Genomic DNA, 22259 nt, shown 5'->3' with positions numbered 1-22259 from the left:
TTGCTAGGAACACGGTGCCGTACTCGGATTCAAGTTTGGACGGACGGATCGAAATATAAAGGCGTAAGGATTTCTTCGAAAGTTTCTCTGAGCCCTTCCTCGATTTCCCCTCTTATTTGCTGAGGAAGGAGACGTGATATACATATATATATCAAGTTTGCATGTAGGAGAAATGTGGCATTTTTCCACCAATTGCAGTCGGCGCTCGAGCGGTGCAAATCTACCGCTCGAGCGCGGTAGGTTCTGTCCACGCTCTTCCGGAATACACCTTTGGCGCTCGGGCGGTCAAAAACTACCGCCCGGGCGCCAAGTCTTCTGCCCGAGACAATTTCTTGATGCACACTGGCGCTCGAGCGGTCATTTCCTACCGCTCGGGCGCCAGACTTTCTGTCCAATTCTTGTATAAGTCATATACTTGGCCCCGTTCGGTCTCGGCATTATGCATCTATAATCATATCAGTTCATCATCAATAAATCATCTTAGATTACGTTAATCATCTCAGATTACGGTAACCAAATCCTAGGGCATTACATTTCTCCCCCTCTTAGATCTGAGTTCGTCCTCGAACTCGCAAGTAATCAATTCAGATATATCAGAAGAAATGTATATAGAGTTTAAATTAAAACTCATCTGACATCAATCGGTGTCATTTGATCATGTTTGTACATTATCTGGTACAAACCGATATATATATAGATTGAACAATCTGTCAATCTTAATCATATCATATGACAATCTGTAAAAATGATGGTAATTTCATTACGAAGGCTATAGAAATGTACTCCCATTTCTATTTAGAGCTTCACAATTCTGTAATAAATCTTCTGATTTCTATCTTTCTATCTTTTCTGTTAGCGATTTAGACATATCAAAACAATTTCTGCCAACATTTCAATACAATTCTGTTATAACTGATCTCATCTGTCTATATCACAACTATCTGTTCGAATACAATACAGTCTCAATCATCAGACTGAACACTGAATTCATGACTGTAAGTTTCTGAAAATATCTGTTCGTTCTGATTCGAACTATTTCATATACACCAATCAGTTAATAACATAAATTAAAGAGGAAATACCTACCTTGTATTCGGCTCTGACTATCAGTATCAAGCTTTGTTGTACCATTCTGACACATCTGACATCACAGAGTAATCAATCTCATACAAAATATAAAATCACATATCTGTTACTCTGATCGACATTGTGTTCTGACAATCAATATTGAGTTCTAAATATTCTAATCAGCTTTTTGAACTGCTATCGTTTTGAAATCAGCTCTGGTTCTGACGGTACAATAAACTCTTTATTGTCTACTATCTGTCTCAACCACTTATTCTGAATATCATCAATATTCAATCAGATTCATAACATGCTAAATTCATAAACTGCAACTGCCTGACACGGATGTCAACTTCAGCTGACTAATCATGGTTTAACTCTGTTAAAATCAACACATATATCATCTTCAGATATAAAATTCTCTGAACCCAATCTGTCTCAATCAGGATTTACCATTTCAACAGTTTCTAATATCAGTTCAAGGCTAAAATCAATTGCTCTGATTGGAATCAGATCTGAAGTCTTATCTGGGGAAAACATCAATAACTTTCATATCATTGGTAAATCAGCCAATGATAGACTCAACTTCAGTAAATCAACTAAATACATAAGGAGTCACTCTGCTCCTTTCTGTAATAATCGAGTCATAGCTAGTACGAATATCAAAGGAATTCTCAGTCTAGAATTCTTATCGTACAATATTCCTCTCAGGTCTGATTCTCACCATCTTCTGTAACTAATCTATGGTAGCTCTGTACTTGGTCCGCATATCAATATTAGTAATGCAGTTCCAAAATCATAGAACACCAGTACAACACAAGCTACTACACGATCTAACTCGATCTCATTCTCATCCTACTGTAGTATACAAGATCTAACAGAAATCACTGATAGAAGATCTTTCCCAAAGGAAAAGAAACAATTACTACAGTAAATAGGGACTCAACAGATAATGCATACATCAATGCAAATCTTTCAGAAATAAAAATATGTGAAGCACCGGTATCCCTCAATACATATGCAGGATAATAAAACAAATCAGTTACCTGCAACATCATCATCTGGCGCTTCTTGAGCCTGCTCCTCAGTCAAAGCAAATACTCTGGCCTGCTGTCTAGGAGGCTGGCCAACTGTCTGGCTTCCTCCTGGCCTCTGCTGTGACTGAGATGGTGCTGGCTGAAATGAAGGAACAGTAGCTGATCGTCTACTCCCCTGTGCCGCTGATCCAGATGATTCGGCTCCCTGGAATCTTTGGGAACCCCTCTGTGGACATACTCTGGAAAAATGTCCCTGTTGTTTGCAGAAGTGGCAGCTACCAAGTACTCCTTGGCATTGTTCAGTGGAATGTCTCCCTCCACAATTTCCGCAATACTCGCCAGTATAACTCTGCTGAGAACCACTGGAACTAGAAGAACTTCCGCCAGACTTCTTAAATTGCTTTCCTCTAGCCCTCAGAAAATCTTTCCTTCCACCACTGCTACTGCCACTCTCGAATCGGGGAGGTGGTTGCGGTGGTCTCGACACTGGAGGAACAAATTCAGCTCCTCTCTGCCTTATCAGGCCCGCTTCAGCGCCCTTTGCTCTATTCATGGTATCAGCAAAGTTATTCGGTCGTCCGGTGTTCACCAATGTAAAAATATCGGGATTCAAGCCATTGATGAACTGATCAGCAACGGCTTCGTCATTTTCAGACACATGAGGAGCAAACTTCAACAAGGTAGAGAACTTGGTCACATATTCTTCAATGTTCAGCTGACCCTGTCTCAAATTGGCAAACTCCGCTCCCTTGTCTTTTCTGTACGATATTGGGAAAAATCTCTGATAAAACTCAGTTTTAAACACATCCCAAGTAATAATCGTACCTCGTTGCTCCAAGGCCCTCTTCATTGTAACCCACCAGCTTTTTGCAACATCAAGCAACTGGTGCCCAATCAATTTAATCCGGCGCTCATCACTATACTCCAGTGAATCAAACAACATCTCAATATTACCTAACCAACTCTCACACTCGACTGATGTCTCAGTACCCTTCAACGTGGGTGGTTTGAATGACTGAAACCTCTTCAGCAAGGTTTCCATCGGAGTCGGTGTTACATCCATTGGAAGATTTGATGTACTACTCTGTTCTGGTATTCTTCTGGGAGGCATATCTGAAACTCAAAAGGATTAGTAGCCCAATCCAACACATCTGTTTTAATTCAATCCCCCTCCCGATCATCTTACTGCTGATCGAGAATCAGTTCAGATTCGTTCCCAATAATACATATTACAAATCAAATCAGATAAGTCAAGTAACATGCATAATATAAAGCAGTACGCATGCTAGCATTCACAAGCAAGGAAAGAAAATTCAATCTACCCCGCTCACTAGCATCTTCTATCTCAATATCAAGAATCTACAGTTCTAGTACCTACGGCTCTGATACCACCTGTTGTGGGGACCCGGACGCTAATCAAGTTCTTAAACATCATTGGGACTAATTAATCAATTATAACACAGGGTCTAAATTTTTTTTTTAAAATACAAAGCGGAAACGTAATGTAATTTACTCAAATTACATATTACACATGAACATACAAATCTTGCGTTATCTACAAGAATTCAACTAGGTTCAACTACATATCGGTGCTGAATCCTATGTTGCTTCGAAGCCCGGATCTCCACGCTATCTAATCTTCTCTCATCCTCTTCTCGATCCTGATCCAGCCCCACCTGTTGTCATGCACACATACAAACAAGACAACAGCCGGATAACTCCGGTGAGATATAAATATCCCAGTATAAACAATGTAAACATGCAGTCATATAAAAGCATATATAAGAAGTATTCATAACATGTCTCAAATCAGAAACATAAATTCATATCAAACATTCAATAATCATGAATGGCATAAACAATGTAAATCAACATGTCATATCAGACTCAACTCAACCGACGCGTCGTCTCAGACTCGACTCCACTGACGCGTCGTCTCAGACTCGACTCAACTCTATCCTAGGGATCCCGATGTCTGGATATAGGTAATTATATCGAATCTCAGTCGATAGGAATGAATCAATCCCTAAACGTCATCGATATAATTAATATCTCCAGTGTCTGGGCGAATCAGCCGCAGAATTGACGACTCAGTCAATAACCTGACGAATCAGCCAGTAATTAGGCGAATCAGTCAATAATCAGACAACTCAGCCTGTAATTAAGCGAATCAGCTTAAGTTTAAACGAATCAGTCAATCACCAGACGAATCAGCCGGTGACTAGGCGAATCAGCCTATAATAGACGAATCAGACAATAACCCGACGAATCAGCCGGTGACTAGGCGAATCAGCCTATGACTCAACGACTCAGTAATCAATACATACAGTCAGTATCTAAGCAACTCAATCAATGACTAGCGAATCAGCAGTCATTACATGCAGTGGCTATAAATCAATAGACAACAATCATAAGTCTCATCAATTGCAAATATCAATGCAATAAATGAAAGTATGTGATTTAGGGAGACTCGAGTCAAACCTCACTCGAGTTGTGCAATCCCAACTCAACATTAATTTATACCTTTCTTGTTGTCGCTCTGATACAATCGAAGTCTTGATTCAACGCCTGTCACTGTTCAATCTGGCAATGACAATATCAATATTCTGTATCAATATTCTAATCAATTCCAAACATCTCTGTTTTATCAAATTCTGACGGTACAACCGTACCATCTTACGATACTGATAATACTATATCCGTCTATATCAATTCCAATCATTTACAATCAACCACTGTACCAATCTGGTATCAATTCTAGTCAATTTCATTCTGAAATTCATAACAATTCCATATTCAGTCCGTTTCTTAATCTGACTTCGATTCTACGTTGTCTGACATGTCAAGAACAACATATATGACGTGTATTCAATTCTAACAACATCATATTTCCAAAACATGTCCAAACGTAATAGAACTTACGTCCCGTAGTAGCCTGCGTTGCTAGGAACACGGTGCCGTACTCGGATTCAAGTTTGGACGGACAGATCGAAATATAAAGGCGTAAGGATTTCTTCGAAAGTTTCTCTGAGCCCTTCCTCGATTTCCCCTCTTATTTGCTGAGGAAGGAGACGTGATATACATATATATATCAAGTTTGCATGTAGGAGAAACTTGGCGTTTTTCCACCAATTGCAGTCGGCGCTCGAGCGGTGCAAATCTACCGCTCGAGCGCGGTAGGTTCTGTCCACGCTCTTCCGGAATACACCTTTGGCGCTCGGGCGGTCATAAACTACCGCCCGTGCGCCAAGTCTTCTGCCCGAGACAATTTCTTGATGCACACTGGCGCTCGAGCGGTCATTTCCTACCGCTCGGGCGCCAGACTTTCTGTCCAATTCTTGTATAAGTCATATACTTGGCCCCGTTCGGTCTCGGCATTATGCATCTATAATCATATCAGTTCATCATCAATAAATCATCTTAGATTACGTTAATCATCTCAGATTACGGTAACCAAATCCTTGGGCATTACAGAAACATCATCAACCGAAAAAATATATATAAATCCTGAATTTATATCATCATCTATATTGGGAAACGATCATGATGGTAGGTAGCCTATGCACGATATGACAATTAGTCGATTTTTTCGATTTTGAGTCATTTTGTTTATTTAATTATAAATCTAATTTATTTTGGTTTATTTCTCGATTTTGCATATTAATCCCTAATATGCCTTGAATTTTTATAGTAAATTAATAGATTCAACTAAATTTTGAAAAATTCTAGCATGTATTTATTTTGATTCACATAAATTATTTTGTGGCATAAATAAATTATAAATTTTGTGAATTTATTCTATCAAAATAGTGCATGGCCTATTACATTAATTTATTATGCAATTTTGTGATAATTTTTCTGATTTGGGATTTTTTATTTAAGAACATGTTGGGTTGTTAGATCTTTATTTCCTAAATTTTGAGTGTGGATTTAAATTTTGAATAATTTCGAAATTACTTTTATTTAAAATAGTCTTTATTTTAAAGTGCTAATAAATAATAAAATATTATATGGCATATTGTTGTTTTATATTTTTTTCAAAGGTAGGAACAAAAAATCTAATTTGAAATGACATTCATGAGAGATCAAATGTCGTTATTTAAGGTAAAAAAAATCTACTCGATACATGTAATAATTTGAAAAGGTACGTTCAATTTCTCAAGTTCAATTTCTCACTATCAATATCTTAGTTATAGTATTTTGTTTAATCAAAGAGAAATAAAGGAAGACAATTATTCAAATTTGTCTAGTTAAAGTGATTCATTCTAAAGATAAATGTGATAGAGCAAATGAACACAATTGATATCAATGAAGAATATGTTATCTCACATGAGATATAAATTATAAAGTTGACACAAAATATTGAGATATACATCAAGCCCGATATAAAGTTTGTGGAGGCCAATGATGTCTACCCAAATTATATTCTAATCATATACTGATATGAATGTATTAGTGACCTAGAAGGTCGTTTTATTGACGATGAAAAAAGGGCATGATATACTTGATACAATAAAAAGTGATAAAAATTGACGTATATGGGTTTGTGAATCCAATGGCAATATTGATTTGGAATAAATAGTACATTACAAATCAATAGTTCTAGAAGAGCTAATATTTTCCAAAATATCATCGATACAAATATTTTCAGAGTTTAGCATCATCGATTGCTTTGAGAATTCAAATTATATAAATAGTTAACAAACTATTGACAGTGTACAAAAATGTTAATGATGAAGCCAAAAGTGTCTAGATCGATAAATATGAATATTTTTTAATCAAATATCGAGAAAATTTTATGATTTCTTGTTTATGGATTATCAAATTTGATACCACTATCATAAGCTCAAGTTGGCTGAAATTTCTGTATTATCTTGAATGAATAAATAATGTGGACCCACGAATAATCGCAACTTGATGTTTACGAAAAGATGTTTTGAGAAAAATTTCAGAATATATGATAATACAATCTTGATTAAAAAAAAGGATATGAATATGATTATAAATATCTTGGTTTAGTTTATTTATTCTGCCTCCAATCAACTATTGAAACTATTGCTTTTGATAATAAATGCATCATATTTTGGGGATATCTAAAATATATGGTATATATTATGACAACTGATAATATGTTATGTGAGACAATACTCTAAAATAAATCTCTTGAAGAGATTTTAGATATGTTGAAAAATAATTAGTATCTTATTATCAAATATTTTGGACAATGAGATTTTTATAATGCAATTTCTCATTTTTTATTATTATAAAATGATATTTCCAACATTGAGGGGGAGAAAATAGAAACCTAAAGAATATTTTTGAGATCGATCCCAATGTAATATAAAGTGAACATGAAGTTCCAAGTTTAAATATCAAATTAAGTTATTTGATCTTGTGCATAAGATAAATTATACTATTTAGCTTCAATAATATTCTAGTTGAACAATATATACAACGCGTCTTATGCGACCAAGAACCCCTTTAAAGAAATGACTGAATATCTCAATGTCAAAAGAATAATGGAGGCTAGTCGTTATGAAAGAAAGTGATGTCATGCAAGACATATCTTATATTGCTTGCAAGTAAACATAAAATACGCTAAAAGCAATATCCATCAAATAATTTTAATGAATCCAATTTGGATGGTGTTATTCATAAAGAATAACATAAATATTAAAAAATGAGATTTCACATATTATTTGGGATCAAAATATATAATTATGAATGTGTTTTTTCTATAATGCAAAATGATGATTATCTTGAAATACAATTTATTGTGATTGTAAAAAAAATTGATTGACAAATGACATGTGAAATATGAGCACACTTTAGCACATAATTTCTAACCCAAAGCAAATTATGAGAAAATATTTCCAGTTGTCATAGATGAGTTGATTTGACCATGATATGTATAGAAAGTTCTCTTAGGATTTGAGCTCTCAAATGGATTTAGATTCAACGTTCAAAATTATTATTTCAATAGAACATGTCATTACACAAATAAAAATGATCATGGTTCATGTGATATTTTCAGCTTAGTACTCTTGAATAGTTTACTAAAATGGACAAGTAATTGAAATATAAGAAGAGACGAAATTCTTTCTACGATTATAGATTGAATATTTTCTAGAAAATATATGTACATAAGTTATAGTACAAAGAAAATGCATGAAAATACTTTTATAAGTTGCATCAATTTGTGGTTGTTTGAACATTATATTTGGTCTTGAAGTACCATATATAGGGATTTATACATCATCATATCTCACAAATTACACTAGTGATGTGTATATTTTCTTCAAAGAAGACACTTACAACCAAAAAGACACATGACTGGTTTTCTTTACAATTTCATACAGATTATTGACTTATATAAAGAGATTATCAACAACTGAAGATAATGTGGCGATATGCTTAAAAATTATCACCTTCATCAACTTTTGGCAAATCAGTGTACAAGTTCGAAATACGAGGAGTTGATGATTCAAAGTGATGCTTGCAATAGTGGGAGCAGTCAAAGTTGTACCCTGTTTTTTCCTCCTCTATTATTTTTACCACGTGTCTTTTCATGAAAATATTTTTAATGAGACAATTAACAATTAGCGAGAGATGTCATACTCATTTTTCTTTACTAGGATTTTTTCCCATTGGGTTTTTCCTAGCTAGGTTTAATGAGGCGCATCTATCGTCGGGAAGACACCCAAAAAAGTATCTATTGATGTACTATTTTCTTTCGTTTGGATTTTTCCCAATGAGTTTTAATGACAAGGTTTTAACAAGGTAGCATTGAGTCCCGATGAAGTTTCGAATCATCCATCTTGCCAAATGGATATTTGACGAGTCGATTGTTTGTGCAAATAATCATCTAAGAGGGGAATGTTATAAATATATTCTTATTGTAGATGATTATTTTATTTAGCTAGATTTGTAATCAATATAAATATGACAAGATAATATTTGTAAAGATTTGTATGTTGTAATTATCCCTTATAAATAGAGTGATTATAAAAATGGCACATGCGTATTGACTCATTCTCTCTTTTCTTTTATGAATTCTCTCTACTCTTCTCTTTTTCTTTTATGGTTTATAACAATAAGAGAAATATTATTAAAAAAAAGCGCCGTTTTTTGTGATGATCATGGGTCATTAGGCTGAACCAACATAGACCTCAGCCCATATCCATGCACCACTACTGGTCATGGTTCGTTAGGATGGTCCAGCATGAGCCTTGGCCCAAGCCCATGCACAGTCACTCATAGAATATTCCACTCCTGGAAATTGGTTTCTTTCGCTTCTCCCAATATTTGAATCCAGGACCTTCAGGCTTAAATACCTAGATTCATAAAATGTTGGTACCAGTTGAGAGGTCCAGGGCCAAAGAGGGTGGGGGTGCGCACCGGTGCCATGAGGTTGCACGAACAACGACGGCTCCTGGCAGGCTTCTAGGTGGAGGGAACATGAATGAAACTATCTTAAATCGGAAAGAGAGGGATTCCGAAACTGTTCAAACATGAGATTGTGCAATTGATGGGAGTTTAAAAGATTTAATAGGTACTACTCATATCATGAAGGTGCGTTTTTTTTTTTAGTAACTCATCACATAAGAACTTCAAATTAAGCGTTTTAGACTTGGGACAATTTTTGGATGGTTGACCCATGGAAAAGTTTCCTAGGATGTGTGTGAGTGAGGACATAAACACACTGGAAAACATGTCATGGTACAGTAAGGACAATCGTCGATTCTGGGGCATTACATTTGGTATCAAAGCCTAAGTCTCGTAGTACCGTGTGGTTCGGGGACCAACCAAGCGGAAGCTGGTGGGCATGTGAGGCCCGGATCCATAGAGGGCGCGGGGTGATCGCCAGTGCCATGAGATTGCACAGACAATGAGCTGCTCTTGTCAAGCTTCTAGGCCTTACACCGGAAGGAGAGGTATTCTGAAACTGTTCAGATATGAGACTGTGCAGTTGAGGAGGACTTAAAAGATTTGATAGGTAATATTCGTATCATAAAGGTGCATCTTCTTTTCGATAGCTCATCACATAAGAACTCCAATGTTAAGCGTGCTTGACTTGGGACAATTTTGGAATGGATGACCCCCTGGGAAGTTCCCTACGGTGTGTTTGAGTGAAGAAATAAGCACGCTGAAAAGACATGTCGTGGTACAGTGAGGACAGTGGTCGAATCTTGGCATTACAATAGCGGTTTCAACCGGTATCTAAGAAACAAGCGAAGCGGTAACAGATGAAGATGGTGGTACCTGAAAGGTTGATAAGTCATTGACGGTCTCACGCGCCAACACTTCATCTGTGATGTCTACTAATTTAAAATGCTGGTAAATATTTTTTTTTTAAAAGCTAATACACAAAAATCCCATTTAAATTCACGCATGCAGGACTACTAGAAAATGCACCTTTGAGAATATACGTAATCAAATGACAATTAAAATACTGCAATTTAAAATTGCCGACACGACCATAATAAGCCTTGAATTTTTATAGTGAATTAATAGGTTCAACTAAATTTGAAAAATTCTTGCCTGTATTTATTTTTATTCACATAATTATTTTGTGACATAAATAATTTATAAATTTTTTGATTTTATTCCATCAAAATATTGCATGGCCTATTACATTAATTTATTATGCAATTTTGTGATAATTTTTCTGATTTGAGATTTTTTATTTAAGAACATGTTGGGTTGTTAGATCTTTATTTCCTAAATTTTGAGTGTGGATTTAAATTTTGAATGATTTCAAATTTATTTTTATTTAAAATAGTCTTTATTTTAAAATGATAAATAATAAAATATTATATCGCCTATTGTTGTTTTATATTTTTTTTCAAAGGTAGGAACAAAAAATCTAATATGAAATGACATTCATGAGAGATCGAATGTCGTTATTTAAGGTAAAAAAACCTACTCGATACATGTAAGAATTTGAAAAGGTACGTTCAATTTCTCACTTTCAATATCTTAGTTATATTATTTTGTTTAATCAAAGAGAAATAAAGGAAGAATAGTATTCAAAGTTGTCTAATTAAAGTCATTCATTCAAAAGATAAATGTGATAGTGCCAATGAACACAATTGAAATCAATGAAGAATATGTTATCTCACATGAGATATAAATTATAAAATTGACACAAAATATTGAGATATACATCAAGCCCGATATAAAGTTTGTGGAGGCCAATGATGTCTACCCAAATTATATTTTAATCATATACTGATATGAATGTATTACTGACCTAGAAGGTCGTTTTATTGACGATGGAAAAAAAAGGGCATGATATACTTGATACAATAAAAAGTGATAAAAATTGACGTATATGGGTTTGTGAATCCAATGGCAATATTGATTTGGAATAAATAGTACATTACAAATCAATAGTTCTAGAAGAGCTAATATTTTCTAAAATATCATCGATACAAATATTTTCAGAGTTTAGCATAATCGATTGCTTTGAGAATTCAAATTATATAAATAGTTAACAAACTATTGACAGTGTACAAAGATGTTAATGATGAAGCCAAAAGTTTCTAGATCTATAAATACGAATATTTTTTAATCAATTATCGAGAAAATTTTATGATTTCATGTTTATGGATTATCAAATTTGATACCACTATCATAAGCTCAAGTTGGCAGAAATTTTTGTATTATCTTGAATGAATAAATAATGTGGACCCACGAATCGCAACTTGATGTTTGCGAAAAGATGTTTTGAGAAATATTTCCATAATATATGATAATACAATCTTGATTTTAAAAAAAGGATATGAATATCAGTTTTATGATTATAAATATGTTGGTCTAGTTGATTTATTCCGCCTCCAATCAACTATTGAAATTATTGATTTTGATAATAAATGCATCATATTTTGGGGATATCTAAAATATATGTTGTATATATTATGCCAACTGATAATATGTTATGTGAGACAAATACTCTAAAATAAATCTCTTGAGGAGATTGTAGATATGTTGAAAATAATTAGTATCTTATGATCAAATATTTTGGGCAATGAGATTTTTGTGACGCAATTTCTCATTTTTTATTATTATAAAATGATATTTCCAACATTGAGGGGGAGGAAATAGAAACCTAAAGAATATTTTTGAGATCGATCCCAATGTAATGTAAAGTTATAATGAAGTTCCAAGTTTAAATATCAAAATAAGTTATTTGATCTTGTGCATAAGATAAATTATACTATTTAGCTTCATTAACACTCTAGTTGAACATTGTATACAACTCGTCTTATACGACGAAGAACCCCTTTAAAGAAATGACTGAATATCTCAATGTCAAAAACATAATGGAGGCTAGTCGTTATAAAAGAAATTGATGTTCTGCATGAAATATCTTATATTACTTGCAAGTAAACATAAAATACGCTAAAACCGTTATCGATCAAATATTTTATTGAATCAAATTTTGATGGTGTTATTAATAAAGAACAACATGTATATTAAAAGACGAAATTTCACATATTATTTGTGATGCCCATATTACTCTAACGACAATTAATGATCAAACAATAATGGTTTGACTTAAAACTGCAGCGGAAAAAGGTTTAAAATACTTTAAAACGGACCTCAGGGCCTAGAAAAATTTCGACATGACCTCCCCGTAAGTAGGACATCCCGAAAACTCAAACAAAAGTTTATATCAAAATATACTCCAACTAGAGTCATTAAAACAACAACCAAAGTCAACAACCTATAGCCGCACTGGCCAGGACTAAACAGAATTTAAAACTTACCAAATACTCACCAGATCAAGAATATCACAGAGTCGTCTCAGAACATAACCAGAACAACCAAATATCATTACAGATACACGGGGCATCTCCCCGGCAAATAACGTACAATACAAGCCTGAAACAAACTCAAGACATACATATAAACTAACTGGGAGACTCCACTGAACAGAACCAAGCAATCCAACCTCAATCCCGAGCTCCACTGGCGGAACCTCGGCCTGATACTGCAAAACGACTCGGGAGATCTACCATGGTGCCCAAAAAGCAACCACAGCAGCCCCCCCAGTAAACAACTGAGGTTAGGATTCTGGTATGAAACAGTTCAACAATAACAACAATAACATAAATCATGCATAATCATATAATGAAATGTAATATGCAATGCATGAAAGGCTCAACGAATAATCGGGATAACAGGAGCCAACAAACGGTACGATAACAACTGGAATAATGCTCGAGCAACAACACAGGGGAGCTACATCATCATGCAGCTAAACCGCCCTGTCAAGTATGCGAGTTATGCCAAGCTGTGCTGAAAAACACCCCTGACTCGGCCTCCATACAGCTGATACGCTATAACAGGATGGCACAACAGAACGAACTAGATGACTTAATCTCAGCGCTCACCTCAAAAGGCTGCACTAACCACGGGATTGTTCAATCACATCTACGGTCTCATGTGTATAGGCCTATCAGCCACACAATAATCCCGAGATAAACAACAGTGCCAGATAACAACGGATATCAACAATGGGCTAACAAGAACGATAGGGCTCAACATGAATGTCATAATTGTATGCCCAATTCTAAATGCCAATAATATGTCATAATAAATAAACATAGATCACAATGAAGGCATTTAACAATTTACAACAGTCAACAAGTCATAAACACGATCCATGTAACACAGAATGGCAATTAAACATAATTTATGTTTTACCGTCGTATGTTACAGAGCTGTAACATACCTATACCAACTCGACAATCCAATAACAACTTCACTTCAATACCCTTGGCCTAAACAAAGCAAGAATAAACCGATCATGAACTACATTCCATACCAATGTCCAATTTTGGCACAAAAGAGCATAAAATTCGTATCTCGCTCAATATTAACTCAAATCAATATCCGCCAATTGGAAATGAAAGATAATCAAATATCTAAGTTTCTCCAGTTAAAACCATCTTCAGAATCTCAGTAAATTATTCTCAGAATTTCCAAGAACACTCTGTTACTTACGAATTCGCGGACAGAATCTCACACACTGAGCAGTTCCAGAAAAACGGGCATAACTTGCTCAATTCTTAATGGAATTAACGAATTTTTTTTATCATTACGAAGATAACACATAGCTCTACAACTTTCTTTGGAATCACAAGTCCAGAATCCGAGCGCATAATTGACAAAAACTCGAATTACAGTAGGTGTCCTCCACAGCACCATTTCAGAATTCGATTTGACACATTTTGGTAGAAAAATCATATCAAATCCGTTTCTTATCCAAATTCAATGATTCCAGTGGCTATAGAAAGCTGACAAACAGAGCTACAACTTCTTTATAAGTAATTTCTACAAATTCAAACTACAAAAGTCGCAGCAACCCAAAAATTCTCACCCAAAATCGGAAGGATTCTCGCAGAAACAGGGCACCCGAACAGCAGCTTTGATCTACCTGAATCCTTGCTCAAACTTCGCGATTTCTGACTTGAATCGAAGCCTAGGATGTTAGGAAGACACCCCTTCAGACCGATCGAGATTTGGACGCCGGACGGAGGAGTTATCGCGATTTTCCCGCAGCTGCTCCAAGGGTTGCGAAAATTTGGGTTGAGGGAAATGGGTTTGGGAAATAGCTTCTCTCCCTTCTTCTATTATTGGTAAGTTGAGTATATGTATGTGTATTTTTATATATTGTGTATTTGGTTACTAAAATAGTAACTCAAGCCCATTTATCCCGGTCTGTATTTATTTTGCTCTCGTGTGTTATTTAAACTCTATATGTATTTTATATCGTTAAATTCTCCGATATTCTAAAATACATATTTTTAACACACTTCTTGAATTTATTTGGCATAAATAATTATTTTAATTTATAACTCAATAATTATTCTAATTATGCCAAAATTACCGGATAATAAATTACAGGGCCTTGCACTTCTCCACCCCTTAAAACAAATTTCGTCCTCGAAATTTCTGTTTATACACATACATCTTACATACGATACAAAACCAACAATGCATTACTAAGAATCAAACAGATATGGATAAGATGCTCTCATCTTCTCTTCTGTTTCCCACGTTGATTCTTCTACACCATGCCTCGACCACTGAACACGTACAAGTGGTATAACTTTATTGCGTAAAACTTTTTCTTTACGATCCAAGATACAAACAGGATACTCAGTATACGATAGAGAAGGGTCGAGTTCAACCTCATCAGGCTGAATCACATGAGACGGATCGGGCTCATACTTACGAAACATAGAAACATGGAAAACATCATGGATGCCAGATAAAGACTGGGGCAAATCCAAACGATAAGCGCAAGTCCCAATACGCTCAACAATCTCGTAGGGGCCAACGAAACGAGGTGACAACTTACCTCTCATACCAAAACGAACAACACCTCTAAACGGAGAGATTCTTAGAAACACAAAATCTCCAACTTGAAATTCTAGAGGTCGACGACGTCTGTTAGCATAACTAGCTTGACGATCTTGGGCAGCTTTCATTCTTTGACGAATCAAATGGACTTTATTGTGCATTTCCTGAACAATCTCAGGTCCAGTCAACTGATTCTCACCGAATTCATCCCAACAAAGAGGTGATCGACACCGTCTGCCGTACAAAGCTTCAAAAGGAGCCATACCAATAATCACTTGGAAACTGTTGTTATATGAAAATTCTACTAGTGGTAAAGCTTCCTGCCAACTGTCTTTAAAATCCATGACTACAGCTCGAAGCAACGTCTGAATCGTACGCTCTGTCTGACCATCTGTCTGAGGATGGTACGCAGTACTCATCGCAAGTCGTGTACCCATTTCTTTTTGGAAACTAGTCCAAAACTTTGATGTGAATCTAGGGTCACGATCTGATACTATTGCAACTGGAACTCCATGAAGTCTAACAACATTTTCAATATACAGACGAGCCATTTTTCTTGTACGAATACGTCCTGTCATACGGAATAAAGTGTGCCGATTTAGATAACCTATCGACAATCACCCAAATGGCATCGAAATGACGAGAAGTACGTGGCAAATGCGTGACAAAATCCATAGCCATGTGCTCCCAGTTCCACTGAAGAACCTCAAGACTATGCAATAATCCTCCCGGTCTCATTCGTTCCGCTTTGACTTGCTGACAGATCATACAACGAGACACAAACTCAGCCACATCCTTTTTCATATTCTTCCACAAAAACTGAGGCCGTAGAATTTGATGCATTTTCCTTCCTCCTGGGTGGATACTATATCGAGTACAATGAGCTTCTTTAAGGATGGCTGTACGCAATTCAGGAATATCTGGGACAACCAATCTACCATTCAACCGAAGAGAATCATCTGAGTGAATTGTGAAACCAGATTGGTGTCCTTGAGATACTAACTCATAAGATTTCAGAACTCGATCATCACTTTTCTGAGCCGACTTTACAATCTGAATCAACTCTGGCTCAACAGAAATCTGAGATACACAAACAGCATTACCTTGGATTTGAAAATCCAACCCAGATGTGCAAATATCCTCTCGTAACTTAGAAACATGAATCGAGGATAAATTAACGTCAACAACCTTACGACTCAAAGCATCGGAAATGACATTCACTTTTCCTGGATGATACTGGATCTCACAATCATAATCTTTCAAAAGATCCATCCAACGTCTCTGTCTCATATTCAGATCTGACTGAGAGAACAAATACTTCAAACTCTTGTGATCAGAATAGATTACAAATTGCTCCCCAAACAAATAATGTCTCCAAATCTTGAGAGCAAAAACGATAGCAGCCAATTCCAAGTCATAAACAGGATACTTAGATTCATGCGGTTTCAACTGAAGAGAACCATAGGCCACAACTCTGCCATGCTGCATCAGAACACAACCTAGACCTCGATTAGATGCATCAATGCAAACCACAAATCCTCCAGAACCACTTGGAGTGGTAAGAACTGGTGCAGAAGTCAATCTCTTCTTCAACTCGACAAAACTTGACTCACATTCATCAGACCAAATGAATCTCTGATTTTTCTGAGTCAGTTGAGTGATAGGTCTGGCAATCTTTGAGAAATTTTCGATAAATCTCCGGTAATAACCAGCTAGACCCATGAAACTACGAATCTCTGGCACATTGGTCGGTCGTGCCCAGTTCAGCACTGCTTCTACTTTACTTGGATCGACAGAAATACCATGTTGAGATATGACATGGCCCAGAAACACAACTCTATCTAGCCAAAACTCACACTTGGATAGCTTGGCGTACAACTGCTTCTTTTGAAGAATTCGAAGAATTATCCTCAAATGTTTGGCATGCTCTTCCTCGGACTTGGAATAAACAAGAATATCATCGATGAATACAATCACAAAACGATCGAGATATTTACGAAATACTCGATTCATCAAGTCCATAAACACAGCAGGAGCATTGGTCAAACCAAAAGGCATAACCAAAAATTCAAAGTGTCCGTATCTCGTGCGAAAAGCTGTTTTCGGCACATCTTCTTGTCTAACTCTCACTTGATGGTACCCTGAACGAAGATCAATATTAGAATACACCGAAGTACCATTGCAACTGATCAAATAAGTCATCAATCCTAGGGAGTGGATATTTATTCTTGACAGTAGACTTATTCAGTTGCCGATAATCAATACACATCCGCATCGTACCATCTTTCTTCTTGACAAATAGAATCGGTGCACCCCACGGTGAATAACTCGGACGAATATAACCTTTACTCAACAAATCCTGCAATTGTTCTTTCAGCTCAACAGTGGCTAAATGATATGGTGCTTGAGATATGGGTACATTAATTCGATACTGAACTCAACTTCTCGTTCTGGTGGAAAACCAGGAATCTCTTCTGGAAACACATCAGGAAACTCACGAACTACGGGAATATCATAAATCTGTCGCTCATCTTGCGATAGATCCACAGCATAAACCAGAAAACCTTCATGACCAGAATCTAACAATCGATTCATTTCAATGGCAGAAACTAGAGGAATCTTGGCTTGAGAACCACGACCATAGAAATTGAAATTCCATTTAGGAGCAAAGCTAGGTCTGAAACGAACTATTCCTCGATAACAGTCAACAGTGGCACGATTTGCAGTCAAAACATCCATACCAACGATACAGTCAAAGTCATGCATAGGTAGGACTATAAGATTCAGATATAGAACATTTTCATCGTGAAACAAAATCGCATTGAACACTACATTATCAGTGATAATCATTTTGCCCATTGGAGTAGCAACAGATAGATTGGAATTCATACTAGTGGTGCGAAGATCATGCGAAACAACAAATGCGTGAGAAACAAAGGAATGAGATGCTCCAGTATCAAATAACACTCGTGCTATAAAACCACAAAGAGTACAGTTACCGGTAATGACAGTACCTGGAGCAGCCTGAGCCTCATCCTCTGTCAAAGCAAAAACATGAGCAGATGACTGATTCTGTTGACTACCTTGCCCTCTGCTCTGTTGCGAAGGGCGACTAGGCTGCTGGGAAGACCGGGACGGTGCTGGAATTCTATTACTTTGAGCTCCACTACCTGCCAGGGATGATTTCCCCGTCTTACTAGGACAGACTCTAGCAAAATGGCCCGGCCGACCACAAACATTACAAACCCCTTGAACTCCAACACACTGATGACTGGAATGCTTGCCTCCACAGTGATCACAGTAAGGTCCACTATAGCGATATCCCCCACGGTTCCCCGAACTCCCTGAACTCGAAGAACTAGAACCAGACTTCTTAAATTGTTTCCCACGTGGACGAAGAGATGAATAACCAGATGAACTGAATTGTTGTCTCCCTGACTGATGATGTTGGGTAGGAACCCGATTGCCACTCCTCTTAAGACTAGCTTCAGCCCTTTTTGCTATTTCCACCGCTTCAAGATAATTCAGTGGCTTACCGGCAGAAACAAAAGGGTGCAGATGATCGTTCAACCCTTCAATGAAACTTTCGACGACAGCAACCTGACTCGCGGCCACATGAGGAGCATAACTCAGCATAGCATAAAAAGTATCCGCATAATCCGCAACTGACATATCGCCTTGTTTCAGGTTATGAAACTCAGAAGCCTTAGAACTGTAGAATGATGGAGGATAATAACTCTCCTTAAACTTCAGCTTGAATATATCCCAAGATGGAATGATCCTCTGAGCATCTAAAGTCATCAATGTAGTAGACCACCACATTTTGGCACGATCTTTCAATTGATGCACAGCTAATCTCAATCGACACTCTGGAGGATACTCAATCAAATCAAACAATTCCTCAATCTCAGAAATCCATAACTCAGCTTTCTCAGCTCCCTCGGAACCACTGAATCGAGGAGGATGCATAGAATGGAAACGCGCAACTAACTCATCCATCCTAAGCTGCTCTAGATGATCAGCAGCTTGCTCAACAAAAGTATCATCAACAACACCGACACGAGGTCTACCACGTCCACGACCTCGACCTCGAGCTAAAGGAATCTCATCAACAGGAATTTATTCACCTCCTTCCATTCTATACGATAAAACACCAAAACAATTAGAATGGAAGTAAACAAATCATATAATCACATAAACATTCTGTCAAGTAGCATACACATGCGCAACAACCATTTTAGTGCCAAGACTCGAGTGTCCTAGACTCTAGTTCGAGCGTATCCCAGTTTACGCTCTGATACCAAGATGTGAGGCCCATATTACTCTAACGACAATTAATGATCAAACAATAATGGTTTGACTTAAAACTGCAGCGGAAAAAGGTTTAAAATACTTTAAAAAGGACCTCAGGGCCTAGAAAAATTTCGACATGACCTCCCCGTAAGTAGGACATCCCGAAAACTAAAACAACAGTTTATATCAAAATATACTCTAACTAGAGTCATTAAAACAACAACCAAAGTCAACAACCTATAGCCGCACTGGCCAGGACTAAACAGGATTTAAAACTTATCAAATACTCACCAGATCAAGAATATCACAGAGTCGCCTCAGAACATAACCAGAACAACCAAATATCAATAGAGATACACGGGGCATCTCCCCGGCAAATAACATACAATACAAGCCTGAAACAAACTCAAGACATACATATAAACTAACTGGGAGACTCCACTGAACAGAACCAAGCAATCCAACCTCAATCCCGAGCTCCACTGGCGGAACCTCGGCCTGATGCTGCAAAACGACTCGGAAGATCTACCATGGTGCCCAAAAAGCAACCACAGCAGCCCCCCCAGTAAACAACTGAGGTTAGGATTCTGGTATGAAACAGTTCAACAATAACAACAATAACATAAATCATGCATAATCATATAATGAAATGTAATATGCAATGCATGAAAGGCTCAACGAATAATCGGGATAACAGGAGCCAACAAACGGTACGCTAACAACTGGAATAATGCTCGAACAACAACACAGGGGAGCTACATCGTCATGCAGCTAAACCGCCCTGCCAAGTATGCGAGGTATGCCAAGCTGTGCTGAAAAACACCCCTGACTCGGCCTCCATACAGCTGATACGCTATAACAGGATGGCACAACAGAACGAACTAGATGATACAATCCCAGCGCTCACCTCAAAAGGCTGCACTAACCACGGGATTGTTCAATCACATCTACGGTCTCATATGTATAGGCCTATCAGCCACACAATAATCCCGAGATAAACAACAGTGCCAGATAACACTCTGTTACTTACGAATTCGCGGACAGAATCTCACACACTGAGCAGTTCCAGAAAAACGGGCATAACTTGCTCAATTCTTAATGGAATTTAACGAATTTTATATCATTACGAAGATAACACATAGATCTACAACTTTCTTTTGAATCACAAGTCCAGAATCCGAGCGCATAATTGACAAAAACTCGAATTACAGTAGGTATCCTGCACAACACCATTTCAGAATTCGATTTGACACATTTTGGTAGAAAAATCATATCAAATCCGTTTCTTATCCAAATTCGATGATTCTAGTGGCTATAGAAAGCTGACAAACAGAGCTACAACTTCTTTATAAGTCATTTCTACAAATTCAAACTACAAAAGTCGCAGCAACCGAAAAATTCTCACCCAAAATCGGAAGGATTCTCGCAGAAACAGGGCACCCGAACAGCAGCTTCGATCTACCTGAATCCTTGCTCAAACTTCGCGATTTCTGACTTGAATCGAACCTAGGATGTTAGGAAGACACCCCTTCAGACCGATCGAGATTTGGACGCCGGACGGAGGAGTTATCGCGATTTTCCCGCAGCTGCTCCAAGGGTTGCGAAAATTTGGGTTGAGAGAAATGGGTTTGGGAAATAGCTTCTCTCCCTTCTTCTATTATTGGTAAGTTGAGTATATGTATGTGTATTTTTATATATTGTGTATTTGGTTACTAAAATAGTAACTCAAGCCCATTTATCCCGGTCTGTATTTATTTTGCTCTCGTGTGTTATTTAAACTCTATATGTATTTTATATCGTTAAATTCTCCGATATTCTAAAATACATATTTTTAACACACTTATTGAATTTATTTGGCATAAATAATTATTTTAATTTATAACTCAATAATTATTCTAATTATGCCAAAATTACCGGATAATAAATTACAGGGCCTTACATTATTTGGGAACAAAACAATATAATTATTAATGTTTTTTTTATATAATGCAAAATGATGATTATCATGAGAATATTTAATATACAAAGTTGCATCAATTTGTGGTTGTTTGAATATTTAATGCTCAAAATATCCTTTTCGCTAACTTTGAAAGATGAAGAAATATATTTGGTCTTGAAGTACCATATATAGGAATTTATACATCATTATATCTCACAAATTACACTAGTGATGTGTATATTTCTTCAAAGAAGACACTTACAACCAAAAAGACACATGAGTGATTTTCTTTACAATTTCATATAGATTATTGATTTATATAAAGAGATTATCAACAACTGAAGATAATGTGGCGATATGTTTAAAAATTATCACCTTCATCAACTTTTGGCAAATCAGTATACAAGTTCGAAATACGAGGAGTTGATGATTCAAAGTGATGCTTGCAATAAAGGGAGCAGTCAAAGTTGTACCCTGTTTTTTCCTCCTCTATTATTTTTACCACGTGTCTTTTCATGAAAATATTTTTAATGAGACAATTAACAATTAGC

At 36.6% G+C, this 22259-nt stretch overlaps 1 protein-coding gene across 1 annotated transcript; it reads right to left on the bottom strand.

The window, feature by feature from the left end:
• Positions 1–12675: 12675 nt before the first annotated feature.
• Positions 12676–19782, bottom strand: LOC140813073 (uncharacterized). The gene is made up of 2 exons (XM_073171494.1): positions 18491–19782; positions 12676–13119 (listed from the first exon to the last, which is right to left on the bottom strand). Exons 1-2 carry the CDS (start codon positions 19473–19475, stop codon positions 13061–13063), a joined length of 1044 nt encoding a protein of 347 aa, XP_073027595.1. The 5' UTR covers positions 19476–19782; the 3' UTR covers positions 12676–13060.
• Positions 19783–22259: the final 2477 nt, after the last annotated feature.

This window comes from Primulina eburnea, chromosome 14 (genome assembly GCF_022965805.1).
Source record: "Primulina eburnea isolate SZY01 chromosome 14, ASM2296580v1, whole genome shotgun sequence".
Lineage (NCBI taxonomy): Eukaryota > Viridiplantae > Streptophyta > Magnoliopsida > Lamiales > Gesneriaceae > Primulina > Primulina eburnea.
Note: the sequence above shows the minus strand (reverse complement) of the source record. Positions and strands in the feature narration are given on the sequence as shown.

What these genes read in the sequence shown, in the direction of transcription:
- LOC140813073 (XM_073171494.1), bottom strand. Translation starts at nt 19,475, where the DNA reads ATGGATGAGTTAGTTGCGCGTTTCCATTCTATGCATCCTCCTCGATTC. An exon ending in TGAGGCTCAGGCTGCTCCAG is followed by an intron (nt 13,120 to 18,490) that starts GTACTGTCATTA and finishes GCACCATGGTAG; the next exon opens with ATCTCCCGAGTCGTTTTGCA.